General features: G+C 41.4%; 1 protein-coding gene across 4 annotated transcripts in view; it reads left to right on the forward strand.

Moving 5' to 3' along the window:
- Nucleotides 1–26,648, forward strand: part of LOC145349855 (diacylglycerol kinase beta-like) — a 534,763-nt gene that overhangs the window by 63,942 nt on the left and 444,173 nt on the right. For all 4 annotated transcript variants that reach the window (XM_080198449.1, XM_080198452.1, XM_080198451.1 and 1 more), the window contains exon 2: nucleotides 19,229–19,638. In XM_080198449.1, the coding sequence (XP_080054575.1) occupies nucleotides 19,572–19,638 (67 nt within the window). In that variant the 5' untranslated portion in view covers nucleotides 19,229–19,571. The remainder of the gene's footprint in view (nucleotides 1–19,228; nucleotides 19,639–26,648) is intronic.

A 26,648-nucleotide genomic window follows, 5' to 3' on the forward strand; every position in this document is an offset into this window, starting at 1 on the left:
GTGTCTGTGTTGGAAATTAGCTTCAGCAGTTTGAAAGTATATTGGCATTTTCAGCACTTCCACGCTGGTCATTTGGTAATACAGAACCTGAGTACTGCTGAAGAAAGGCACATGTCGAAGTCTTGGACTCATCAGGAAACTTTGCAAGGGTACCTGTGTGGGGGGGGGGGGGGAAATTGTCTGAGACGAGAATGCTGTTTTGGTTGGGATGTGGACTGTGATTGATTGAGGTGTTGCCATGGAGAATGCACCAGTTGCTGATAACTGACAGCTGCCAAGCATTATGTAAAATTTAAACCAGACAGCTTGACCCTGATTTTGTCAAGGCGTTGCCCTGGGGAATGAATCAACGAATAGCTGTAGCTGAAACAAGCACAATGTATGTACATGTTCTTTCTGTCTGCAAAGAACAGGGCCCTATGTGCTGATGTATGTAGCTTGCAAGGAACACACATGTGCAGCACAGTGAGTCCGACTGACAATCTTGAATTGGCTGTCAGCGTGTGAGAATTATTCAGCAAATGTCCAATCACGGAATCATAGTTAAGATTCGGTATTGTTTTTATGTTTTTCAAGCATAGGCTAGTTGGATATGATCTACACCTTGCCCGTTGTGAACAGCAGAAGGGATGTGCTGAATGATGCATACCTAACAATACACTGGCAATGAAATTCATGTACCACATTACTCATTTGTGTGATAGGCAGCATATCTTTTTGGCGTGACGACAGTGTCCTGCTCATGTCAAATAACCCTCATAGCAGCATTAAACAGCTAGCTTCACCTGTTGCTCAAATCTTTTAGATTCCTTGATGCTTGGAAGTTATCTGTCAGTCATCATAAACTGGCGCATTCTCCATGACAATTCCTCTACCAATCGGAGGCCGCTTGCCAACCAATCAGCATTCTCTTCTAATACAATATGAATTGTTCCTCAAACTTGTATTCTTGCCAACTGTCCTGATGAGCGCAACATGAAAATCTTCAACGTCTCTTTTTTGCAGCAATACACTTTCATGATATCTGATTTGTTATCTTCCAGAAAGCCACTTGAAGGATAGAACTGAAGCCAATTGCTACACACTTCTAAAAACTTTATTTTACAGAGATAGAATAGCAATCATGCACTTCCTGACCTAAGAAATGCCAGTTCAATCTGTATCTATTATAGGGACTCAGGTGAATCCTGAGTAAATGTCCATCTCTTCCATACAATTAACTACAATTAATCTACAATCAACAGATTCCTTTCTCTCTCTCTCTCTCTCCCTCTCTCTCTCTAAATAAAGAGTACATATGGTCAACCAGAATTTCAAAATGCAATCAGAAACCCCCCAGTATTCTGTACAGAACTTTACGCTGTGAGTCATCCTTTCCTTTACATTTGTGTTGCAGAAGGAAATGCAGTCAGATAGTTAATGACTTGCCTCCACAAGAACGAATGTTTCAGCAACCAAAGCACTCTTAATAACCACGGAAAATGCTGGAAAACCTCAACAGGTCTGACAGCATCTGTGGAGAGAAAATAGAGCCTTACTTTTCAAGCCTGGATGTTTCGAATCAACTCGTCAGAGTTGCCAGAACTGAGATTTTCCAGCATTTTCTGCTTTTGTTTCCGATTCCAACATCCATTTTACTTTTGATAACTCTTTTTTTTATTTCACTTTTATTCAAGCTAGAGGATAATATATTAATCGCAATTATTATTCAAGAGGCGGATTAGCTTCTGAAAGATTGCTAAAAGTTAGTGTTTTTTTTGTCCTTTGGGTCACCTATGGCTGGGAACATTGTACCTCTCCAGATTTAATTTGTTTGTTTTTATTTGCCCTTAAAACATGCGTGACGTTAGGGTGTTTATCGTAGAACTTAAACCACGTCAACAGTAGCATCAGGTCTATGAATGCACAACCAGTTTAACTGACCATTCAAGCTTTGCAATTATTTTGTGCCTCTGGAGTTATTTCATGATTAGAATGACACTCTCTGAATAACATTGTTTTTTTTAAAGTTGTTATTCCAAAAGTACTTGCTATCTAATCTATTATCTTTGAAAGCCCCACAAACCTGGCTTCCAAATTTAAATTCAGCTCTGATCTTATTAGTAATATATTTCTCATTTCACAGTGTCATCCCATAAGAAATCATCTTTTGCTTCATGGTACCAATAAAACTTTGTGGGGTTTGCGTTTAGCTGGAAAAAATCTATTTTCAGCAAAACAGATCTCACTTAAAATTCCACATTTTAGAAACATAATTTAGGTAATACACATATTTGTTGAAGCTTTTAATTTTCCTTCTGTGTTTACTGCCTCTTTTGGAGATTTCTGAAACACTTCATTCTGAAAGATATCACCTTGAATATTGATTAATCTATAGTTCTGTGGCAAAAAGAGTAAAAGAATTTTGAAGATTACTTTTTCAAGTATGGGAGAGTCCAATCTTAACATCTGCATCACACAATCACTCTTTAAACTCTGAAAAATTAGTCTAACTTTCACCTTACAAGTCCCATCTGTGAGGATTTTGTCTGCATGAATGCGCTTAGGTGACAAACTGGTTTCCCCTTATCTGGTCAGAAAAAAATCCAAACTCCAAATTCACTTTGTTTTGTCCCTTTCTTTAATAATTTATCTTCAAAGTTTATTGATGGTCACCAGAATCTCTGTGGCCTTTTTTTTAAGTGTGTAATCTATTAAAACGTGGTCTCTCTTTGCAGATTTATGTCTTACCTGGTTTACTACTTCAAGATCTCTTTGAACAATCAGAATCTCAGTGTGTGATCATTTTCTGATACAAGTGCCATTTCCAGATTTATCATCAAGAAAATAGAGGCTGGCACTTTGAGCCTGCTTTGTCAAATAAAATAACCATGCCTGGCCACCCCTCTCAATGCCATACTCCCGCGCTCTTACCTAAATGCCTTTAGAGTCCAGAAATCTATCTATTTCCTCCTCAAGTATATTCAGAAGCTTGGACATCACAGATTTCTGTGGTAGAGAATTCCACAGGTTCAACACTCTCTTGAATGAAGAGGTTCCTCCTCCTTTCAGTCATAAATGGCCTATTTCGTATCCTGAGACTGTGACACCCCTGAGGGAACAATATCCCTGCATCCAATCAGTCCAGCCCTATCAGAATTTTATACATTTCAATGAGATTTCCTCTCAGTCTTCTCATTTCCAGTCAATAGAGGCCAAATCAATCCAATCTCTCCTCACGTGACAATTCTGCTATCCCAGAAATCAGTCGGCAGAACCTTCACTGCTCTCCCTCCAGGACAAATATATCCTTTCTTAGGTAAGAAGACCAAAACTACATACACTATTTCAGGTGTAGCCTCACCATGGCCCTGGACAGTTCAGCTGTTGTAATATATCCTTGCTCCTTTAAGTTCTCTTGCAATGAAGGTCAAAATTCTAGATTGAGTGCCTGGGCCGATTAATTGCTGGGTGCCTTGGTCCCACACAAAGTAGCAGGACTACGAAAGGGTGGAGATCAAACACAATGGCTGAATTATGAAGGAGGGCAATGAGTTCAAGGTTGCAAATCAACGCAAGCTCCCTGGATGGGACCATAGGGATTGTACAGACATGAGACGAGTCTTAAAATGTTGGAAGGTTGAAATATCATGTCAAGGGCGCTATTGGGTAGCAATTACCCTTAGGAGGTGGGCCAAAGGCCTGGAAAACCCTTCTTATGTACAAAGGGGAGAACAATGATCCAGGCAGGTAGTGAGGACCCGAGTACCGATCGCCCATTGTCAAATTTAACCACTGGGCACGGATTGGTAATGTTCCCCATTAAGGGTATGGTTACCCTAGTTCCAGGGCATAGACATGTGGAGGTCCTAGTCCATTTAGGCAGACTGAGTCTGCCAGGCTTTATCAAGAGCAGTCATTGTTTGAGCTTATGCTCAAGAACGTAGTGCAGGGAACCGGACTGTGAAGGCGTGAGAAAAGGGATATACTGGCTCTGGCTGCAGGAGCACATGGGGCAGGAATGTCCACCGTTAACTCATCAGACACAGCCAGAATGCAGGAGGAGGTGACACGAATGAGAGAACAGTTGGCTTCAATAATGCACAACATGCACGAGGACAATATGGAGTCAGCCAAGGTAGAGAGGAAAGACACTGAGTTGTTGCAACATGGGATCGAGGCAACACGACCTTTTCAGGACACAACTAATGCTCTCATAGACAGACAGGAGACCTTTCAGAACTTACCCATAAGCTCCAAGTATGCTCAATGTCTATTGGCTTCACGGTGCAAGAAGTGCAGGCCAGCGTCTTACAGCTGGAGTGTCGTAGAATTGGGCCTCCAATGACCAATTAATGACCTGGATGAAGGCTGACCACCATGACCCACAGACTATGAGAGAATTGATATTAACTACGAGAGTGCCACTTCAGATGCAGAATAAACACTACTTGTAGTTATGATACCGCACATTCCCCACACAGAGGACAATAGCACATTTCTTATATTGCAAGTAAGGAATTTGGGACATTATGAACAGGGAGTGGAAGCCAAATTAAAGGATCCGCCCATGGAAGCAGCATAGATAAATAAGATTCTATGTATCCTGAACAAGGATAGATGCAAGACTAGCCATAATGGAAATTGGCTGTGCCCAGAGTACAAGATCAGAAACAGACTGAAGTGTGGGGATAACTGTACTCTGTCCTGATGCACCAAGAGCCGTATGGTAAATTATGCTGTTCTACAGGACGCTGTTTATCATGTTACGTCCTATAAACAGTATCAAAAAGGAAGAACGAGCTGCACCCTCCCGGGCCACAATGTGATTTGACCAATTTAATCGCGCCTCTAATGATTGGAGATCATGAGATTCTCCAAGAAGAGAAAGATGACCCAACAGCTGTGGGAATATGTGCAAAAGGAGTTAGCACAAATCCCTCACCTTAAGGTAAACTGGAATAAATTTAAAAATCAGACCCGTGACATTGAACATCTTCGGAAGGCAGAGACCGACTTAATTAAAAACACGAGGAGAACGATGCTAAGACACTTCAAAATCCAGGCCAATATAGGGAACTGGGGACCCATGGATTGGGATTATATCCATTGTAATAGTGATACTGCAATCGCTTGTATTATCGTTGCACCGTGCCAAATTAAATGTCGACTTAAAAGGTGGCAAGTAGACAGATGGCCCTTAGATAAAGAGAAGGTAGTACACTTGCTGCAGAATATTCCTTCTGAATTCAAGAATACTTACTTGAAAACGTCCATTTAGTGGTCTAATCTTGGGCTAGCCAAGGACCAAAAGGGGGGAAATTAAAATAATTTCAGATTAAAAGACTAACAGATCAGGTAGATTATATCAGGGTAGATTATATCAGAGTAAACTGTAGAGAAGTTACAAAGTGCCTGAAAAATGCTGTTTGCACAGGGGCACGTATAGCCACTGTTAGAGAAGAGTAAGAAGTCTCACAACACCAGGTTAAAATCCAACAAGATTTATTTGGAATCACAAACTTTTGGAATGCTGCTCCTTGCCCAGATGACTCATTCACCTGAGGCACTTGTCTCCATGAGTCTCTCTATTAGCTGAGCCGTAACTAAGAGAGGAAATCCTCCACCTGAAAGCCAGCATAACACATAGTCTTTGAAAATGCTCCTACAGTTGGCAAATCCTGCATAGTCTTCACAATATGAAGGAATCCTTCACCATGTATATGGAAAAGCAGTTAAAATTTGTTGTAACAATTCGTCTAATCACTTGACTAATTCACATTGTGCAGAACTGGTCATAGATTAGATAGGACGCAAAGTAATATAACTTGTGTGTACATTGGGCAGCCCATATGTACCCTCACTCGGTGAGAAAGAACATGTACACACAATGCATCTTTTCAGCTTAACAACAGAGCAAAGCCTTGACCAGAGTCAAGTGCTTGGTTTAAATTTCAAACAATGCTTAGCAGTTAATTGTCAGTCACATTCAACTGGTGCATTCTCTATGGCAATTCTCTCCCGATTAGAGTCCACTTGCCAACAAAGCATCACGCTCTACTCATTCAGTATAAAGTTGCTGTTTCCCCTGACATTGGTATTCTTTATGATTGTCCTGATGAGTGCAAGTTGAAATGCTTCAACAAAATGTATTTTTTCAGCATTACTCCAGTTTCCTACATTTTGTAGACATGGTTGTGTTTACAATAATATCATAATAGCAAAGACAAAAGGGTCATTGTAGACCACAAGTCACGATAAATGGATAGGGACTACACATCGAACACCGGCAAAGTTTCTGACTGATAATAGAGGGCAGTTTGCCAGTAACTAGTTAAAGACAGGTGTGAGAAAGTGGACATCTTGTGGCCATGAATACCGCAGCTGAGAATCCTTTCAGAAATAGAAGCTGTGGAACGATTCATTTGCTGATCAGTTTGACTATAAGTTGACAACCACCCTAGTATCGAGGTTCGTGCAAAGAATTCACTCCAGATGACTGGGAGGACGTAACCACTATGAAATAAGTCAGTGCTAAAATCCCAAATTGCTCTCTGTGTTGTGAGGTAGTTCTTTTGCTCTGGAAGGTGCTACAATTTGTTCTTTTTATTTCGTGTCTGAATGCTTTACAGCACGCAAGAAGACGGGCTTTCATTACGGCTGTGGTCTATTCAAAGAGATCTGGGTTAGTCCTGAGATTGGAGGGTGGCAAATGCAACCCCACTACTTAAGAAAAAGCAGAGGGCGAAAACAGGAAATTACAGCCCATTTTTCAGCCCAACTTCAGTAGCAGGGAAAATGCTAGAGTCTATTATAAAGAGTATAGTAACGGGCACCAAGAAAATATCAACAGGGTTAGACAGAGTCAACATGGATTTATGAAAGGGAAATCATGTTTTACAAATCTACTCGAGTTTTTTTTGAGGATATAACTAGTAGAATTGATAAAGATGAACCAGTGGATGTGGTGTGTTTGGATTTTCAGAAGGCTTTTGAAAAAGTCCCACCTAAGAGGTCAGTGTGCAAAACTAAAGCACAGGGGATTGAGGGCAATATATTGGCATAGATTGAAAATTGGTTAACGGGCAGGAAACAGAATAGGAAAAAGTGAGTCTTTTTTTTGGAGTGTCAAGCAATGACTATTGGGGTCCCCTCTGGGATCAGTGCTTGGGCCCCACTTATTCCTATTCTTGTCACTACATGCATGAATGATTTGGATGAAGGAACCAAATGTTGCATTTCCGAGTTTCCTGACGCCGCAGAACTTGGTCGGAGCATGAGAGGTGAGGAGGACGTTAAGAGGCTTCAAGGTGATTTAAGCAAGTTGAGTGGGCAAATACATGACAGATGCATATGATGGATGAATGTGAAGTTATCCACTTTGGTAGGAAAACAGAGTGACAGTGTGTTATTTAAACGGTGACTGACTGGGAAGTGCTGACATACAAAGGGACTTGGATGTTCTTGTACACCAAACATTAAAAACAAGCATGCATGCACAGCAAGCAGTTAAGGCAGAATTTAATTCTAGAATTATCCTTCCATTGCCAATTGTATCAGGAATATGTATTTGAACCTGAAGAGAGGTTTTGACCCAAGATCAATCCAGCGCAGGTTTTTTAGAATCACTTCAAATATCCCAAATTTTAATTAACTCAATAAATTAAGACTGTCACATTTTCACACATACTCCACATCCCTCCAGCCTATGCTCAAAATTTTCTCATTTAATTGCTTCCCATAAATTTGCCATAATAAACTAACACAGGCATGAGTTTTAGAGTGATTTAAAATCTAATCAGCTGTTTGTTGAAGTGGTTAACTTCCGTATAGACCCCAAATAAAACTTAGCATGAAATATAGAGATAGGCACAGCTCGTAAATTTTAACAAGCCACTTTCCACTTCCAGCTGCTTAAAGTGACAGAGCTCGAAATCTCTATCAAAATAAAAACATTTCGTAACCTCAAATGTAAATAAATCCTTAATTAACAAATTTGGAACAGAAGTGGTGAAATCTCTACCAGTTAAAAGCACAAGAGATAAAGCAAATTCCAATTTCTTCAGACTAAGACAAAGGATAGAAAACATGGTTCCCTCCAAGATTTAAATCCTTTCTTATCATAATTCGAAGCCGGGATTATTCAAAGTTCAAATTGTTTATTTCAAACTCCAATTTATGTACCTTGAATTTAAAATTTCAATTTACTTTCCAAAAATTGTGTTCAAAGTAATTTCTCACTCACTCAATATTATATATGTACGTATATAAGAACATAAGAACATAAGAAATAGGAGCAGGAGTAGGCCATCTGGCCCTTCGAGCCTGCCCCGCCATTCAATAAGGTCATGGCTGATCTGTCGTGGCTCAGTTCCACATTCCCGCCCTCTCCCCATAACCCTTAATCCCCTCTCTTATCAAAAACCCATCAACCCGCGTCTTAAAAATATTTAGCGAGGTAGCCTCCACCACTTCAACGGGCAGAGAATTCCAGAGATTCACCACCCTTTGAGTGAAGAAGTTCTTCCTCAACTCCATTCTAAACTGCCCCCCCTTTATCTTGAGCTGTGCCCCCTCGTCCTACTGTCCTTTCTGAGCGGGAAGAGATATATCCTATATCTCGTGAGAACAAATGTGGTCATCTATTATACTCAAGACAAGGAATTTCAAAAACTTCTCTTATTTCAATTAACATTTTCTCAGCCCCCTTGAAGTTAAGCCAAAGTGTATAGCATTGCATTTATTGCCCGCAGTAAATACTCTAATGCAACAACAATCATCTACATTCAACAAGCAACTAGACCACACAAAGTCACTGAAATACAAAAATACTCAAATTGTCAGCTCAACTTCAGGTCTTTTTGAATCAGATCTTTTTTTGCATCTTGCCAATTAATTCACAACATTTTTCTGTCCAGGTGAGAGACCATAGTTCCTTTCTCTCCCAATTCAGTAATATTACATTGCACACTAAATCCCACCCCCCCCCCCTCCCCACCCCCCCCCCCTCCCCACCCCATATTAAAAGCAAAGTGTCCCTTGGGATTCTTTGTGATGTTGGTGAGGGTTTGTGCTCCTCCGTACTCCACATGGTCTGTTTTTAGTCTGTCCCAACCACCAAGCTTTTTGGCTTCAGAAGATTTCAAATCATGTGCCCTTTCTATAATTTTCTTTATTAATTTGCTACGCTCAATGATTATTGTTTGTAATAAAATTGCCTTTAGGTCCCCCCTGGAAATCCTCTGTTTTCAGACCAGCTGTCATCAGTCTGTCGCATGGCTCTATTCCCTCATGTCTTTTCTTTCACTCAACATAATTTTCACTCGGGGCAGTGCAAAAGTCCATCTTTGTTTTCCCCCTCCCATTAAGCATGGCACTTCTAATTCTCCTTTTGCGCAGTGTTTTTCTTGCTTTACTAACCGGAACAATGCAAAAGTCAGTCTTTGCTCTTGCCCTTATTAAGCTCGGTGTATTTAGTCAGTAATACCTGAGTCCGCAGCTAGGGTCACTCAGCTTATGGTTCCGGCACCCTGATACGTGATTCCTCTAACTACTGGGTAGTAATCAAAATTGTACTCGCCCACATAGGACACGTACCCTGCCTCTGGAATCTGATGAATTATCCTACTCTTAGCATAAATCTGTAGGAGTGTTTTCAGAGACTATGTATTACACTTTCAGGTGGAGGATTTCCTGTCTTAATTACGACTCGGTTAAGAACATAAGAAATAGGAGCAGGAGTAGGCCATCTAGCCCTTCGAGCCTGCCCCACCATTCAATAAGATCATGGCTGATCTGTCGTGGCTCAGTTCCACATTCACACGTAGACTCGCAGAGACAAGTGCTACGGTGAAAGAAGTTTCTTTATTTTCCGAGCTTGGTCAATGTAAGAGGGAAAGCGATCTATTTTAAAATTGCATCACACTCAGTATTACAGTTATACAATTTTCCAAAGTCATTTGCCCACCCCATGCTCAACCCAGCTGGTTACGAACCAGTCATTATTAGCATAGGTCATTTACCTTGGCCAATAACATTTACCGTCTGACGGAATGGGACTACGTGATCAGTTTGTGGACTTTGAATGTTTTTCTCACTGTCTCCCAACACTTTCCAGACCCACTTATTCGGGGCAATGTGTATCCTATTCATTAGAACTGTCTGGTGCCCCTGGTGTGCCTTGGTTAGTGAATATCCTATTTATTAAGACTGTCTGGCTCTTGATAACAGTTGCTCTTCCCTTTGCTCATTAGTTGCATTGCTCTGAGGAACGTGGTTCTTTTTACTTAACTACATCCCATCATGGCTTCGAGTGTTGTGTCATTAACCAAGGTTTATGCTTTTAATACTGAATATATTTTCAAAAATGCATATCTGAATTCTCTAACAGTAGTTATATGTGCTCCTATGCAAACAGTATTTTTCAGGCAGTTTGTAACTTCTCCATTCTCTGTTCAGTCTGATCTGATCTATCCAAATCTGTTAGTCTTTTAATCCCAAGTTATTCTAAATTCCCTCTTACACCTATTGATGACAATGCTGTAACAATGTGCTCATCTGACACTGCTAGCCTGTTTACCAGTGTTCTACTTGAGGAATGATGTGGAGATGCCGGCGTTGGACTGGGGTAAACACAGTAAAAAGTCTGACAACACCAGGTTTAAGTCCGACTGATTTATTTGATAGTAAACTCACTAGCTTTTGGGGTTAGTCCCTTCATCAGGTGAATGTTGATCTGTAAAGGGTCCTTGGAAAAGTTTGTGATGTGTGTGGCATGCAAGATGTAGGAGGCTTTGGAACCATATGATATCACCGTTCACCTGACGAAGGGGGTAACCTCAAAAGCTAGTGAGTTTACTATCAAATAAATTGGTTGGACTTAAACCTGGTGTTGTCAGACTTTTTACTGCACTTGAGGAAGCCAGAGATATTTGTGCAGCAGCACTATACCATGCTGATCTAAACCCTTCACCATTCTCAATTCAGTATTCATTCAACTTGTGCATTTGAGTCCAGTTTCAATGAGATTATGTATGCCCAAATGTATGGTCTTGACGTGGGATTCCATTTAGCCCAGATTTTGCAAACATCTTGTTCCATTAGAAACGTGTCTTTGGTGGAATGAAGCACAACCTCCCGTCCCTTGCATATTTCCAATACTTGGATAGATTTGCTACATTTAAATCTGCATGCAATAATTTTCGTAGAATCATAAAATCCCTGTGGTGCAGAAAGAGACCACTTGGCCCATTGAGTGTGCACCGAATCTCTGAAAGAGCATCCCACCCAGGCCTTCCCCTCCACCCTATCCCCGTGACCCTGTGCATTTACCGTGACTAATCCACCTAACCTGTACACCTTTGAATATGGATGGGAAATGTAGCACGGCCAGTCCACCTAACCTGCACATCTTTGGGCTCTGGGAGGAAGCTGGAGACCTGCAGGTAACCCACATAGACAAGGGGAGAATGTGCAGACTCCACACAGGCAGTAACCCAAGGCCAGAATCGAACCCAGGTCCCTGGAGCTGTGAGGCAGCAGCACTAACCATTGTGCCACTCTTGCATTTCTCAATGGGCTCTATCCTGTGCTCCAAATTCACCTGTTGAAATGGAGCAGTCAGATTGACTCCCTTTCCTCAATGTATTAGCTGAGAAATCTGTTGAGGGCCTCCTGCTCCTCAGCTTCTCAACTGATAGGTGGTTGCAGGGACTGTGACCAAATAATAGCCAGGTCATACAGAACACGAATTCTAATATAAATCTCTGATCCACTTAGTCGAGTATGACAGGACGGCTCCAGAGTACTCATTCAGGGAGGGGAATGCCTTTCGGTTTAGGGAGATGGCAGCATTGACATGAGACATGCTTAAAGCAATGTGCTTGTTGTCAAGAACAGCTGGCACCAAAGGGAAGTCTGCAGTCTGAGGAAAGCTCTGCGCCCACTTTGCCTGCTGGCCTCTGGTGAGGGAATGAGATAAAGCCATCTCCCTTTTGATAGAGGGCCTCTGGAGCTCGCCTTCTTCAGCGTTGTGCTGCACCTTCAGGGATGTTGGTTAAAATTTCGAGCAGCAGCCTGGAAGCAACCAGATGTGTAAAAGCTCATAGCCAAGGTCACTTTGACAGTCACACGCACTTGCTGTTTTTGCCTTGCTTTTGAGGTTGCAGTTGACAGATTTCAATCACAATCTCTTAATGAAAAGAAAATGTTCATGCCTTAGTTGTTTCTGAAATTCAATCAAAATGTTGTGTGATTTCTATCAAAACATTGCAGCTCTTGTGGCTAAAAGGATCAAGGAATATGGGAGAAGGTGGGATCAGGATATTGAATCAGCCATAATCATCAGGGCAGAATGGCCTACTCCTGCTTCTATTTTCTATGTTTCAAGTAAGATAATTGTTGTGGCTTAGAAACAGCAGAGCCTCAGCAGGATGCATCATCTTGATCTGTAAAGGGTCCTTGGAAAAGGTTGTGATGTGTGTGGCATGCAAGATGTGGGAGGCTTTGGAACCGTATGACATCCAGGACAAGTCACACCTGGCATGAGGTTAGCTGTCCTTCAACAATAGGTGGCTGACTTGGAGCAACAACTCTCTTCACTGCGCACCATAGAAGAGGGAGGGAGGTTTCTGGAACCTCCCAGAGTGTGGTCACTCCACATTGTGACAGGCAGGCAAGGAGGAGTATAGGGAGGGCAGGAGAGTGGATAACCATTCGTCAAAAGGAAAAGAGACAACTGGTTCGGGAAACCCAGGACATTAATGCAGGTTGGTTAGCAAACTCGAATTGTTTGTGATTGATGGGTCCTTGGCCTTAAGGATTAGAAATAAGAGATAAGAAATAAATGGACACTTCTCAGTCTGGGAGTGAGATGACAGTGGTGTCCCCCAGGGACACTTGCTTTTAGATTTAGATATTGATATAAATGATGTATAGATGGGTGTTGAGGGCAAAATCTCTAAATTTGATAGTATGATCGGAAGAATAGTGATTTGTGAGGAGTTGAGTGACTTCAGTTGGACAAGTTGGCCAAACGGGAGATGAATTTCAATGCAGTGAAATGTGGGTTAATGCATTCTGGTAGAAGGAACATGGGGAGACAGTACAGACTCAATGGTACACCTTTTGAGGGGAGCAGTCTCGGGGTTCAAGTACATAATTCTCTGAAGATGGCCAGGCAAATTGAAGCTGTTGTTAAGGAGGATTATAGAGGATCCTCGGGTTTAGAAACAGAGGCATAGAATATAAAAGCAAGGAAGTGATGCTGCATATCTATAAGTCATTGGTCACACCAGATTTGGAGTATTATATTCAGTTCTGGGCACCTTATTTAGGAAGGATGTTAAAGCTGTAAAGCGGATGCAAAGGAGATTTACTGTAATGATACCAGAAATGTGGAATTTTAGATACAAGGAAAGAGTAGAAAAATTGGATTTCTTCTTGAAGCAGAGGTGATTAAGAGGCGACACAATCTTGACAGGGTAAAGGATATTCTGCTCCATTAGATGGTATGTCAGTGACAAGGAGTCATAATTTCAAGACAGCAAGCAGGAGAGCTAGGAGTGAAATGAAGAAAAACTTCTTTAAAGTTTAAGATTATTTATTACTGGCACAGGTAGGCTTACATTAACACTGCAATGAAGTGACTGTGAAAATCTCCTAGTCGCCACACTCGAGCCTGTTTGGGTACACCGAGGGAGAAATTAGCATGGCCAGTGCACCTAACAGCACGTCTCCCAAACTATGGGGGTGAGGGGTGGAGAAACGGGAACACCCGGAGGAAACCCACGCAGACATAAGGAGAACGTGCAAACTCTGCACAAACAGTGATCCAAACCGGGAATCCAATCCGGGTCCCTGATGCTATGAGACAGCGGTGCTGACCACTGTGTCACTCTGCTGCCTCAGAGAGTTGTTGGAATTTGGAATGTGCTGCCTGAGAGAGTGGTGGACACAGATTCCATAGGCAGTTTCAAAAGAGAGCTGGATACAGATGTGGAAGTGATGAACTTAGAGGGCTACAGAGATAGGGCTGGGGAACAGGGCTAACTGGGTAGCTCTTTCTGAACCGTGCAGACACAATGGACCGAATAGCCTCTGTGCTGTAAAAACTCTATAATTCTAAGCGAATTCCTCCTTGAACGTTCATAACAGATGAAGTTCTTGCCAAGAGTCTTTCTCTCTTTGTGCACTCCTTTCTCCTCCATCAGCTTCTCCTTTGCTGCATGGCCTCTGATCCCTCAATTGCAGGTGTGAGACCCACTGGACCACCCATGCCTGGAAACAACTCGTTTCTGCACAAACCTTTAAACCACCGATCAGCCAGACCACTTCCTGTAGAATATTGAAACATTAGGAATGCTCAACAAATTAATAGAGTTGCTTGAATTGAAAAAAGACAATTTGGCAATTCTCCTGTAAGTAATTAAACCCCTTATTTAGCACAGGTATGTTCAGCAGTGGGTGGTTGAGAGTCTCCCTGTGCATGGGTGTAGCAACTAACTTTATATCAGTTTCTTTTTAACTTTGTGGCGTGAGAAAATAATTATAGAGAAACGCTAGTTATCATGTGACTGTGGAACAAAGATGGAGAAATTAATTAAATGATGAGAAGGGGAAGAAAATTTGCTCACCGAGTAAAAAGTAAAGTTTGTAGTTGAACACTGTAAGCTGCCAGGGTGCAAGTCCTCCCGGTTTGAGGATAACATGCTGGAATCAGCCTTCCTGATCAACCTCCTGAATTTCCATTGTTTACACAGCAAGTCAAGAGGAACATTCCCCATTTGCCACAATGAAGGAAGCTTAAGCAACACTCAAGAAACTTGCCATCGTCCAAGGCAAAGCAACCCTCTTGATTGACATCCCACCCATCACCTTAAAAATTCAAGCAATGCGTCACTGGTACACAGAGGCAGCAGTGTGTACCATCTGTAAGATGTACTGCAGCAACTCATCAAAGCTTCTTCGATAGATCCTTCCAAACTTCAGATCTACTGCAGGCAGTCTTCAGGCTTTCGACACAGTTGGTTCCTGGAAACAACATCATAAGTTGAGCTGCCGTGAGTCGGAACCAATTTCTCCAATGGAACAATGTTAAAAATGGGGTTTGGTTCGATCAGCAGGGCAAGGCAGCATCTATTACCAGCAAATTATGACCTAATTTCTTGTAGGTTTTTAGATGTTTGTCCTGATGCATTCAGATTGTGCTGGTGGTCCACGGCTACTGCTCTCCATTGCAACCTTCCGGCCCAAAGTTATGACCTGGTGAATGAAGGGTGCAGGAGACCTGGTGTTTTGGCGAAAGGTTTCACAACTTGCCTGGGCTCATTCAAAATGACTCAAATTTATAAATCACAATTATAAAACATGGACTCGTTGTGGCATCAAACTCAAACTGATTGGTAAACAGGATATTCATTTTTAAATATTGTAAGTGATGTTTGCCATATCTCAAACAACATAAAGTCAAGGACTGTCTGTGTCTAGAAAAGCATGGGAGCACCACCTGCTCATTCGCCAAGCCCAAGTTACACATCAGACTGATCTGCAAATATCTAGAAAAGCACTTACCAACAGATTCAAGAACAGCTTCTTCTCTGCTGTCATCAGACTTTTGAATGGTCCTATCATATATTAAGCTGATCTTTCTCTTCACTCTAACTATAACTGTAACACGATATTCCGCACCCACTCCATTTCCTTTCCCCCATGTACTTCATGAAAAATATGTTTTGCCTGCGTAGCACGCAAGAACCAATGCTTTGCACTGTATCTCAGTACATGTGACAATAAATCAAATCAAATACATTACTGTTTCTTCAGCATTTTGGTGACTATTTACATCACAAGGTCTGTACAACCTCATGAAGGTAGCTCACTACCGCTTTCCTGGGGGGGGGGGAGGCAATTATGGATGGGCTATAAATCCTCGCTTCATCAGCTATATCCAAACCCAAGATCAAGATGACACCAAGATTGGTGGAGTAGTGGATGAGGTGGCGGGCTCTTGCAGGCTGCAAAGAGACATTGATAGGATGCAGAGCAGGGCCGAAAAGTGGCAGATGGAGTTTAACCCTGATAAGTGATTCATTTTGATACGACAAACTTGGATGCGGATTTCAGAGTCAACAGCAGGGTTCTGAGGAATGTGGAGGAACAGAGAGATCTTGGGGTTCATATCCACAGATCTCTGAAGGTTGCCACTCAAGTGGATAGAGCCATGAAGAAGGCTTATAGTGTATTAGTGTTTATTAACAGGGGGTTTGAGTTTAAGAGCCGTAGGGTTATGCTGCAACTATGCAGGACCTTGGTGAGACCACATTTGGAATATTGTGTGCATAACTACAAGGTTCATAGTGGGAGATAGCGGAGGGATGTCCGAGGTAGGCTCTTTCCTCAGAGAGTGGTTGGAGTGTGGAATGCAATGCCTGCTGTGATAGTGGAGTCGGACGCTTTAGGAACTTTCAAGCAGTTATTGGATAGGCACATGGAGCACACCAGAATGATAGAGAGTGGGATAGCTCGATCGTGGTTTTGGGCATAGTTCGGCCCAACGTCAAGGGCCTGTACTGTTCTATGTTCTATCCATATCCCTGAATTAATAAAAAAAAATTCATGAACAAAGCCAAAAATGATTACTAGTAATATATAGCGTATTGGGTAATCTGTATCTGAGCCCTACTCTGCTCTTTATTCTGAAACAATCAGGGAGAAAGTAACAACGAAGGTGCATTGAGTATAGGGCCAGATCCTGCTCACATCCTGTCTCAAGAGCCACCATAACATCTGTCCTTGAGACAGCTTGTCACACGTCGTTGGTTGACTGACCCACTGAACGATGTTCCCCTGAAAATTGCAACTGAATTAGAGCTTTAACGTACTTCCAAATGTTATGTTATTTTGAGTTGCTTTTATAATTTGTCATGACTCTTAAACAAACAAGCAAGCTTACCGCGCTACGCTTAGTGCGGTTACTGCTATGAGTGTTTTTGTAACGTATTGTGTATCACGGGATTCTTCGTAGAGTGCGACATACAGATCACCCAAGGCAATTTGGCCAGTGCACCTATGCAGATTAGTAATGTCAGGCTGCTACCGCAGAGGTAATTTGTATGTGTAACGACGTGGTTGTGTAAAGCGATGTTGCTACCAAAATGTACTGCTGGACTGGCCAGACAGCGAAATTTATCAGCTGAAAGACAGAACTTGTTCTAAAAATAAAAGATGTTAAACAAAATCACCCTGTGGGGTTGCAGATCTTAAGCTTGCTGTGCCTGTCTTATTTAATCTTGATTTTGCCATGATCTCCACGAGATCTGCTACATGCACGTCAGCAACCGAAGAGAATGACAAGCAGCTTATTGTCATTTTTTTTCCCCCCTTATTTCTCATTGAAAGGGTCCTTTTGTAAACCACTCCTTGCAGGAAAAGACTAAATATGTTTTAAAATGAGTAGAAGCATTTAACGTGGTGTTCAGCAACAGGAAGCAAAGCAGCATTAAAGTTCTCTATTCAGAATCATTTTATTTCAATTGGCCTTTTATCCACTTGAGGAAGAATGATTAATGGAATGTATAAAACCATTGTATAATATTGAATTATATTAAAACTAGGATTTGCTTTCATTAGTCACATCACTTAGTCTTTTCACTCATCTTCTACTGTGTTCCTTGTTTGCTTAGATCTGTGTGGTTAGTTTCCTGCCTCATGCCTATCGGTTAAATTGCAGTAAAATAATAGCAAAATATTGAAGGTGGTGAAAATCTGAAGCAAAGGAAAAGTGCTGGGAATACTCAGTAGTGTCTGTGGAGAGAGAAACAGAGTTACTGTTTCGAGCTGAATAGGACACTTGCACGGTAGAAGTCAGCAATGTTAGTTCTGTTTCTCTCTCCCGAGATGCTGCCAGACAGAACTGTTGAGTGTTTCCACCACTTTGTTTGTATTCGAGGTGCAGCCTTGGGCAAAGGGACAGGAGCGGGAGAAGTTTTTTTCTGCTGTAACTGGGAAGCTGATGGAGAAGAAGGGGCGGCACGGTAGCACAGTGGGTTAGCACTGCTGCTTCACAGCTCCAGGGTCCTGGGTTCGATTCCCGGCTCAGGTCACTGTCTGTGTGGAGTTTGCACGTTCTCCTCGTGTCTGCGTGGGTTTCCTCCGGGTGCTCCGGTTTCCTCCCACAGTCCAAAGATGTGCGGGTTAGATTGATTGGCCATGTTAAGAAATTGCCCCTTAGTATCCAGGGATGTGTAGGTTAGAGGGATTAGTGGGTATAATATCTAGGGATATGGGGGTAGGGCCTGGGTGGGATTGTGTTCAGTGCAGACTCGATGGGCTGAAGGGCCTCTTTCTGCACTGTAGGGATTCAATTCTATGAAATTTTAAGGTAATTAAATGTAGTTGTTGAATTGTGTGGGGGTAAACTGCAAGCTGTTGATTCATACCGATGAACTAACCACTTACTTTTATAACAGATTTTCATGAATGTACATGAGCGAAATCCATTACTAAAATTGGGAGTACTTGTTTATATATCCTTTAGCTTGTGCCTTTCCTTTCCCTATTCCATTGGAGTCAACAAAACAAAATCAGGGTATTTTGAATCACTGTTTAATTTCAAGACCTTTAGAAGAAGCATTGCTGAACACTAGGGATACAAAATGGAGCCAGCACGCACAAAATTAATTTAATTCTTACTTTAGAGTCTGCATTCTGATAATAGTTCTGTTAGATTTGATTAATCTGCACAGTGCACACAGAGATAAACTTGCAACTGTATTCACTCCTTTTCCAGGAGAAATTCTTATGACCATATTCATAATCCGTGGTGGGGGAAGCCAAGGAAATGGCCAACGTTATAATTACATCCTCCCAGATGTCATCAAACTAAAATGTTAACTCTTTCTAACGAGATATTGCCAGACCTGCTGACTATTCCCAGCATTTTCTGCTTTTATTTCCTCCTTGCTTTGTTCAGTCCTGTAAAGAATTTTGTTTTCCAATTTCCAGTTCTGTTGAAGTATTTACATCTAATGCACTACTCTCTCTTCTGGTGAGTAGCATTCTTGTTTTTTAATCAAAGAGAAGTAGGTGTTGAATTTAGATAATTGAAGGAAACGCTCACCACCACCTATTATTCCGAATTAAACCAGTCTTGGACTGCATTAGTTGGCATTAATAAAATATTGTGGAAGTTATTTCAATTTATGTTTATTTCTTTGTAAACTCATTGTAGCTTTTTTTTATGCTTTTGCAGATTTGGAAAAGAAAAGCTTGTACGATTCACCCTTCAAAAATATGAATGGATTTTGTTCGACAAATCTTGCTAATGAAATAATTAAACAGAGCATCTGAGCACAGCTGATCAGCAGAAGTTAAGAATAATTAACGAGCAACAAGAAAAGTGTGATTGCCTGATTTAAAAGCAGATGTAAACCACACCAGCAAGAGTAAACAAAACATCAGAGAAGTTCTCCTGTCCATTTTAAGAACGAAGGGGCCATGTCTTCCGCGATCGTATTTTTCTAGGAGCATTTTACTTTGTGAATTGTTGTACTATCTTCGTGCGTAACAATCTGGTCGCAGCAGATTTGTAGAAAATGAGTGATGGAATGTGGGTTATCCTAAGTCCAGCAGAGTTTGCTCAGCTGCAACAGTATACAGAGTGTAAGTATGATCTTGATTGTAGTACCACTAAAGCAATAATTATAATGAGTCTTATGACTCGAAAGGGAAATTGCAGATTGCAAAGTAGAAATGGAATGCGTGCATGTCGTAGTTATATTCTAATACTTCTGTGTCATACTGTTCTAGTTAATCTTCATGGTTGGTACTGCCTTAAATTTTCCTTTGTGACCTTTTCTTCCCCCAACATGATGTGAAATTTAAGACTTGTGTCTAAACTGGCCAGGTCCTCCAATTTTACTGTCCAGTGGTTTTCAGTGTCAATTCATAATCTGGAACTCCTAAAATTGGTCAATCCTTTCACGCTTACAAAAACATGGCATTAAGCTTTTCAACAAGCTAATAGCCATTTTAACCAAAAACAGACAACACTTGCATGAATCTAACTGTGGAACATGCTGCACTTGTATACGACCATGAAGAAATAATGAGTGAACTGAGAGAATCATATTCCCTTTTTATAAGAAGAAGGCAGAATGGCAAGAAAGCAAAGGAAACCTCTTTCTTTTTATGCTTATGTCAGAAAATGCATAGTTCGCCACCCTGTGCGGGGTTATTTTTGGCATCACTGTATAAAATGCACTTGAAGAGTCAGGTGCTGATTATTGCAAGATGTTCCAGACTTGAAACTGTTGAATGGTGCAACAGTATGCATCAAGTTGCATCTATAAAGACATTTTCCAGCACTTATTGGTCAACTTCTTAAAAATCTATTCATGGGACATGCAGGCCCACCAGCATCTATTGTCCATTCCTAGCTACCTTTGAATTTAGTGACTTGCCAAGCCATTTCAGAGGGCAGTAAAGAGTCAGCCACATTGCTGTGGCTCTGGAGTCATATGTAGGCCAAATCAGGTAAGGATGACAGATTTCCTTCCCTAAAGTACATTAGTGAAGCACCTGGATTTTTCCAACGATTGACAATGGTTTCATAGTATTCAGTGGATTCTTAATTCCAGACTATATTTTTAATTGAATTCAAATTCCACCATCTGCCGTGGAGGGATTTGAACCCAGTTCCCCAGAACATGAGCTGAATTTCTGGACTAATAGTCTAGCGATAATATCACTAGGCCATCGCCTCCCCTTGCTGATCAATATAGGGTACCAGCATTCTGGTGAGAGGTTCTACAGCTAAACAAACATATCACAGCCGAGATTGAATCGTAGCTTCATATTGAAGTCAACCCATTTGGTGTTTCTGGCTTTCTGCACATCCTCAACTTTCTTCATCCCACTAATACCCCCCTCCATGACCCCCTCTCTGCCCCTTTAAAATGTTCCTTAGATCCTACCTCTTTATCCAAGCTATTGGTCCCATTCTTTGGCTTATGCCAATCTTTTAGCCTGATTTACAAGCCTGCTGTGGTGATAATGCAAGTTGCTGTTGGTGTGTTTATATTTTTCACATATTGTTTCTAGTTATAATTGCTGAGACCAGTCTAGAACTAAAATATTTTCTGTATTCTGGCTAAAAATATCTGCAGACAAAAGAAACTTCTGGAGTTCTAAAGCCAGACAACATGACCCAGACAATTGAATCATTGATTCCTTCATTGGCTGCAGTATGTAGCCAATGACCCTAGGAAGAATTAAAAAGCTTTGCATTGTCAATTGAAAAGAACGTGACTACAGTATTTTAAGCTTCAAAGGAGTGATTGACTGGGTGGTGCAAGTCAACTTCACATCTATTTCCACACATTATGCATTGCTTTTGGTTATAAAACAACTGCATGTGTGCATATTTCTTTAAGGTTGTACAGCACTTCAGTTTCTGAATTCCAGAATCATAGAACCCTACTGTGCAGAAAGAGGCCCTTTGGCCCATCGAGTCTGCGCCAAACACAATCCCACCCAGGCCCTACCCCCATATCCCTACATATTATACCCACTAATCCCTCTAACCTACGCATCCCTGGACACTAAGGGGCAATTTCTTAGCATGGCCAATCAGCCTAACCTGCACATCTTTGGACTGTGGGAGGAAACAGGAGTACCCGGAGAAAACCCACGCAGGCACGAGGAGAATGTGCAAACTCCACACAGACAGTGACCCGAGCCGGGAATCGAACTCAGGACCCTGGAGCTGTGAAGCAGCAGTGCTAACCACAGTGCTTCTGAAGTTAGTCAAAACCGTGCTATTTGCATTGTGTAACACGGGTACAATTTGCGGAAAATCTATTGTAAAAATATTGGCGTAAAGAAAAGGCTATTTTACTTGCATTAAGTTAAATAACAGTTACAAATGTGATAGCTGAATGCAAATTTGGTTAAAATAGATGGGGGAAAAAAACCAACCACTCTACTGAAAGTTTATTTATTCACTTGGTCACTAGAATTCAGCTTCATTTCATCTGGAATTCTAATCTGAATGAGTTTCAGCTTCTTTTTGTCAGCTGTTAAGTAACATGCAGAAAAAAAGAAACTATTCAAAATCAGCACCCATCATTAAGCTGTTAATGGTTTGTGCTTTCATTGTGACTCTTTGTCAGAGATTTTGAAATGTGCTTCTTTGTTTGGAATGAATGAGCTGGAGTTTCTGAATTGTGCTGTGTGTATGTAGGGGATTCCAGCCTTATTTGTAATAATAAAATGGATTCTGTGTATCTGAAGACATATTGCAACTGACGTTATTTTCAGATAGCTCGGTAAAATTAAATTAGTGAAGTGAATAGTTGTCAAAGATCACACTTATATGTTAGGAGGAAGTGTGGGGGTGATTAGCAGATTAACGTTGGTATGCTTTGAATAGATGAAAGACCTGTAAAATGTCATTGTTAAGTAAGGCTCTAGGTGATGTTTTATGGTAATCAGTTCTCATCTAGAATTATTTTTAGTTTTTTTTTCAAAATATGCTGTTGATTTAAACAGAAAGAAAGTTTGCCAAGGATTCATTTATGTTTTAAATAATGTGAGTTTGTCTGAGTTGTGTATTTTTTGTACTCCTGTATGGAATGCCTGTTTCCATCAATGTGGCTCATTTCACACTTGCTACCTTTTCTGATACTGAATCTCCTAATTATATATGCCTGGATTGTTCTTGTTGAATTTTATAATTAACAATTCATTCATACCATGAGTAATTTTTCAAAATGTTTGTTTCATTTTGTGGAAGTTTACTGTATAGTTTGTAACACACACTCAAATTGATTACTGAATGCCATTATACAGTTCTGTGAAAAGCTTATTACTTTGGTATTTATCCAAGAGTTATTTTGCCTGTTTCATTACAAAAGGTTTCAGTGTCACTCACCATATTATACGTGCCTGCATTTTGAAATTCTGGTGAAACATGAAACAACCTTCAAACTCGGAATCTCTTCACCACACACTACATTAGTTGTTTCCTCTCTCTGCCATTTGGCCCAGATATCCTTAGCCAATGTCGGCCCTGAATTTCTTCAATCACCGACAGGCCTCAAACCTTGATGGCGCTCATAAAACATTCTATCAAAGATACATATAGAAATGCACAAGCCATCCAAAACCAGTGTTCTTGCTGCAGGAAATTTCTGCTGCCTATTCATGTTTTACATTATGATCACCCGATTTTCAGCAAATGTTCTGCCATCTCTTTTCTTGTTTCTTATTACTTCAGTTCCATTTTTTCACTCTGCAACTCCTAGGTTGAAGCATTGCTGAGAGTGAGACTCTGGGTTAACCTTGATTTTATTCTATCTTCCCCGTATTACAGATCAGATGACTGCTTCTTCTAAAGCTGCCTCATAATGCCTACAATATTGTGAAACCCATCCACCTCCCTCTCTGAAAACAAGCCATTCCAATTTCTTCACTGTCCCTTGCTCATCCACTGCTCTTTGACCCATCCATTCCATGTCGTCTTTCAAAATATCCACTCTCATGCAAATAAGGCATTCAACACCATATAAAGGAGTTCACTGATAAGCTCAGTCTTGTAGAAACTTGACTTTTAGATGTTGGACCTGGTTTCTACTTCACCTGGACGCCTTACTCCTCTGGCTAATTCTTCATTTATCACCTCATATTATAGCAATTTTACCATTTATATAGATGATCTGGAGGAGGGAACTGAGTGTAGGGTGTCGAAATTTGCTGATGACACCAAAATTGGTGGAAAGGCAAATTGTACGGAGGGTGGGGAGAGTCTGCAGAAGGATCTAGATAGGCTGGACGAATGGGCCAGGAAATGGCAAATGGAATTTAATGTTGGCAAGTGCGAGGTGGTCCACTTTGGTAGGAATAATGGTAGGAAGGATTATTACTTACGTGGAGAAAAACTGCAGCAGGCGACAGTGCAGAGGGACCTCGGGGTCCTTGTGCATGAGTCGCAAAAACCCAGCTTGCAGGTGCAGCAGGTGGTCAGGAAGGCGAATGGGATGCTGGCCTTCATCGCGAGGGGGATTGAATATAAAAGTAGGGAGGTCTTGCTGCAGCTGTATAGGGCATTGGTGAGGCCGCAGCTGGAGTACTGTGTGCAGTTTTGGGCGCTGTACTTACGCAAGGATATTTTGGCCTTGGAGGGAGTGTAGAGGAGGTTTACTAGGCTGATGCCGGAGTTGAGGGGGTTGAGCTATGAGGAGAGGCTGAATAAATTAGGCTTGTACTCGTTAGAGTTTAGAAGAATGAGGGGAGATCTCATTGAGACGTATAAGATGATGAATGGGATGGATAGGATAGAGGTGGAGAGACTCTTCCCGCTCAAAGGATAGTAGGACTAGGGGGCACAGCCTCAAGATAAAGGGGGGGGGGCGGTTTAGAACAGAGTTGAGGAGGAACTTCTTCACTCAAAGGGTGGTGAATCTCTGGAATTCTCTGCCCGTTGAAGTGGTGGAGGCTACCTCGCTAAATATTTTTAAGACGCGGGTTGATGGGTTTTTGATAAGAGAGGGGATTAAGGATTATGGGGAGAGGGCGGGAATGTGGAACTGAGCCACGACAGATCAGCCATGATCTTATTGAATGGCGGGGCAGGCTCAAAGGGCTAGATGGCCTACTCCTGCTCCTATTTCTTAAGTTCTTATGTTCAATTCACCCATTTCTCTACTTCTACTTGCGAGGTCCCTCGTGCATACTACCCCACAGATAGTAACATCTTACTGAAAATCCTTTTTATTTCCTTACTCAGCGCCAAACAGCAGTTTATCCTCAGGACTTGGTGGAATGTCAGGGAGCTCATGGATTTTGTTGGCTCAAAGGTTGAGGCTGTTTGCTTGGTTGTCTAAGTCACCCTCCAACTACAGACTACTTTTTACACCTCCCTATTAGTGCCAAGCCTTTACCAATTAATCTTGTGTGTGACTCACTTCCTGTGTGCACTGAACCCCTGAAACTTAGTATTTCCTTTAAAAAAAAAATTGAATCTATTTCATCAATCCTTATTGATCGTTGACCAATCCATGCTGGCTCTCTTCAATCAATAAAAAATTTCAAATCGTTCAGTCATCTGTTCTTAATTATAGATTCTAGTAATTTCCTGATAGCAGATATCAGGTTAACTTGTCTATAATTTTCTAGTTTAACCTCACATTTCTTAAATTGTGAAGTTGCCAGACAATTTTCCAATCTAAAGTAAAGCTTCTTGAATTGTAATAACTTTAGAAGGTAATAGTTAGGGTATCTGCAGTATTCTCACTGACTTCATAAGAACATAAGAAATAGGAGCAGGAGTAGGCCATCTAGCCCTTCAAGCCTGCCCCGCCATTCAATAAGATCATGGCTGATCTGAAGTGGATCAGTTCCACCTTCCCACCTTCTCCCCATAACCCTTAATTCCCTTGCCTATCAAAAACCTATCTACCCGCGTCTTAAATACATTTAGCGAGGCAGCCTCCACCACTTCAACGGGCAGAGAATTCCAGAGATTCACCACCCTTTGAGTGAAGAAGTTCCTCCTCAACTCCATTCTAAACCGCCCCCCCCTTTTATCTTGAGGCTGTGCCCCCTAGTCCTACTGTCCTTTCTGAGCGGGAAGAGTCTCTCCACCTCTATCCTATCCATCCCATTCATCATCTTATATGTCTCAATGAGATCTCCCCTCATTCTTCTAAACTCTAACGAGTACAAGCCTAGTTTATTCAGCCTCTCCTCATAGCTCAACCCCCTCAACTCCGGCATCAGTAAACCTCCTCTGCACTCCCTCCAAGGCCAAAATATCCTTGCGTAAGTGCGGCGACCAAAACTGCACACAGTACTCCAGCTGCAGCCTCACCAGTGCCCTGTACAGTTGCAGCAAGACTTCCTCAAAACTTCAGGTAGCCACTGGGCGAGGGGATCTGTTCGTCTTTGATGACATTATACTTGTATTAATTTTAGTGAGCCCATGGTCCCGATTACGTTTTTTTCTCTACTGTAAATGCTGCCACAAAGTAACAACTCATCATGTCCTCTTGTGGCAGTGTCACCACAGTCAGTTTTTCACATTGTTTCTAACTATCCTCTCTTTCCTAATTGTAAATATTTATTGTGCTGATTTTGACACCCCTTGCGTATTTTTCTTTACTAACGCTTGCTCATTGTCACGTGGAATTATAGGACGGTTACAGCGGAGAAAGAGGCCATTCAGGCCATTGTGTGTATGCTGGCTCTCTGCAGGAGAAGCTTGTGTAATCACATTTTCACCTTTATTCAATTCTTTTTGAAGGCCCTATTTGAATCCGCCTCCCTGCCTCTACTCTCAAGCAGTACTTTTCAGATCCTAACCTCTCACTGCATGAAAGAGCCTTTTTATCATGTTAATGTTGCTTCTTATGCCAATAACCTTAAATCTGTATTTTGGTTTTCATTCCTTCTACAAACAAGAATAGTTTGGCTTTATCTACTTTGTCCAGGATTTTGAACACCGCTATTGTTAAGTTGTTCTTTGTATTTCTTTGAGTTGCCAGTGTCTGTTCTTCTTCATGTTCTTTGTTACCCTTTACCTGCTCTGTTACCATGGCTGTTTTCAGCAAGTAAAGTCCTTGTCCTATTGTACTCTTCCCCGATTCCACCCATGCTCATCAATCTTCTCTTAC

This window comes from Carcharhinus amblyrhynchos, chromosome 11 (genome assembly GCF_965287045.1).
Source record: "Carcharhinus amblyrhynchos chromosome 11, sCarAmb.v2.hapA, whole genome shotgun sequence".
Lineage (NCBI taxonomy): Eukaryota > Metazoa > Chordata > Chondrichthyes > Carcharhiniformes > Carcharhinidae > Carcharhinus > Carcharhinus amblyrhynchos.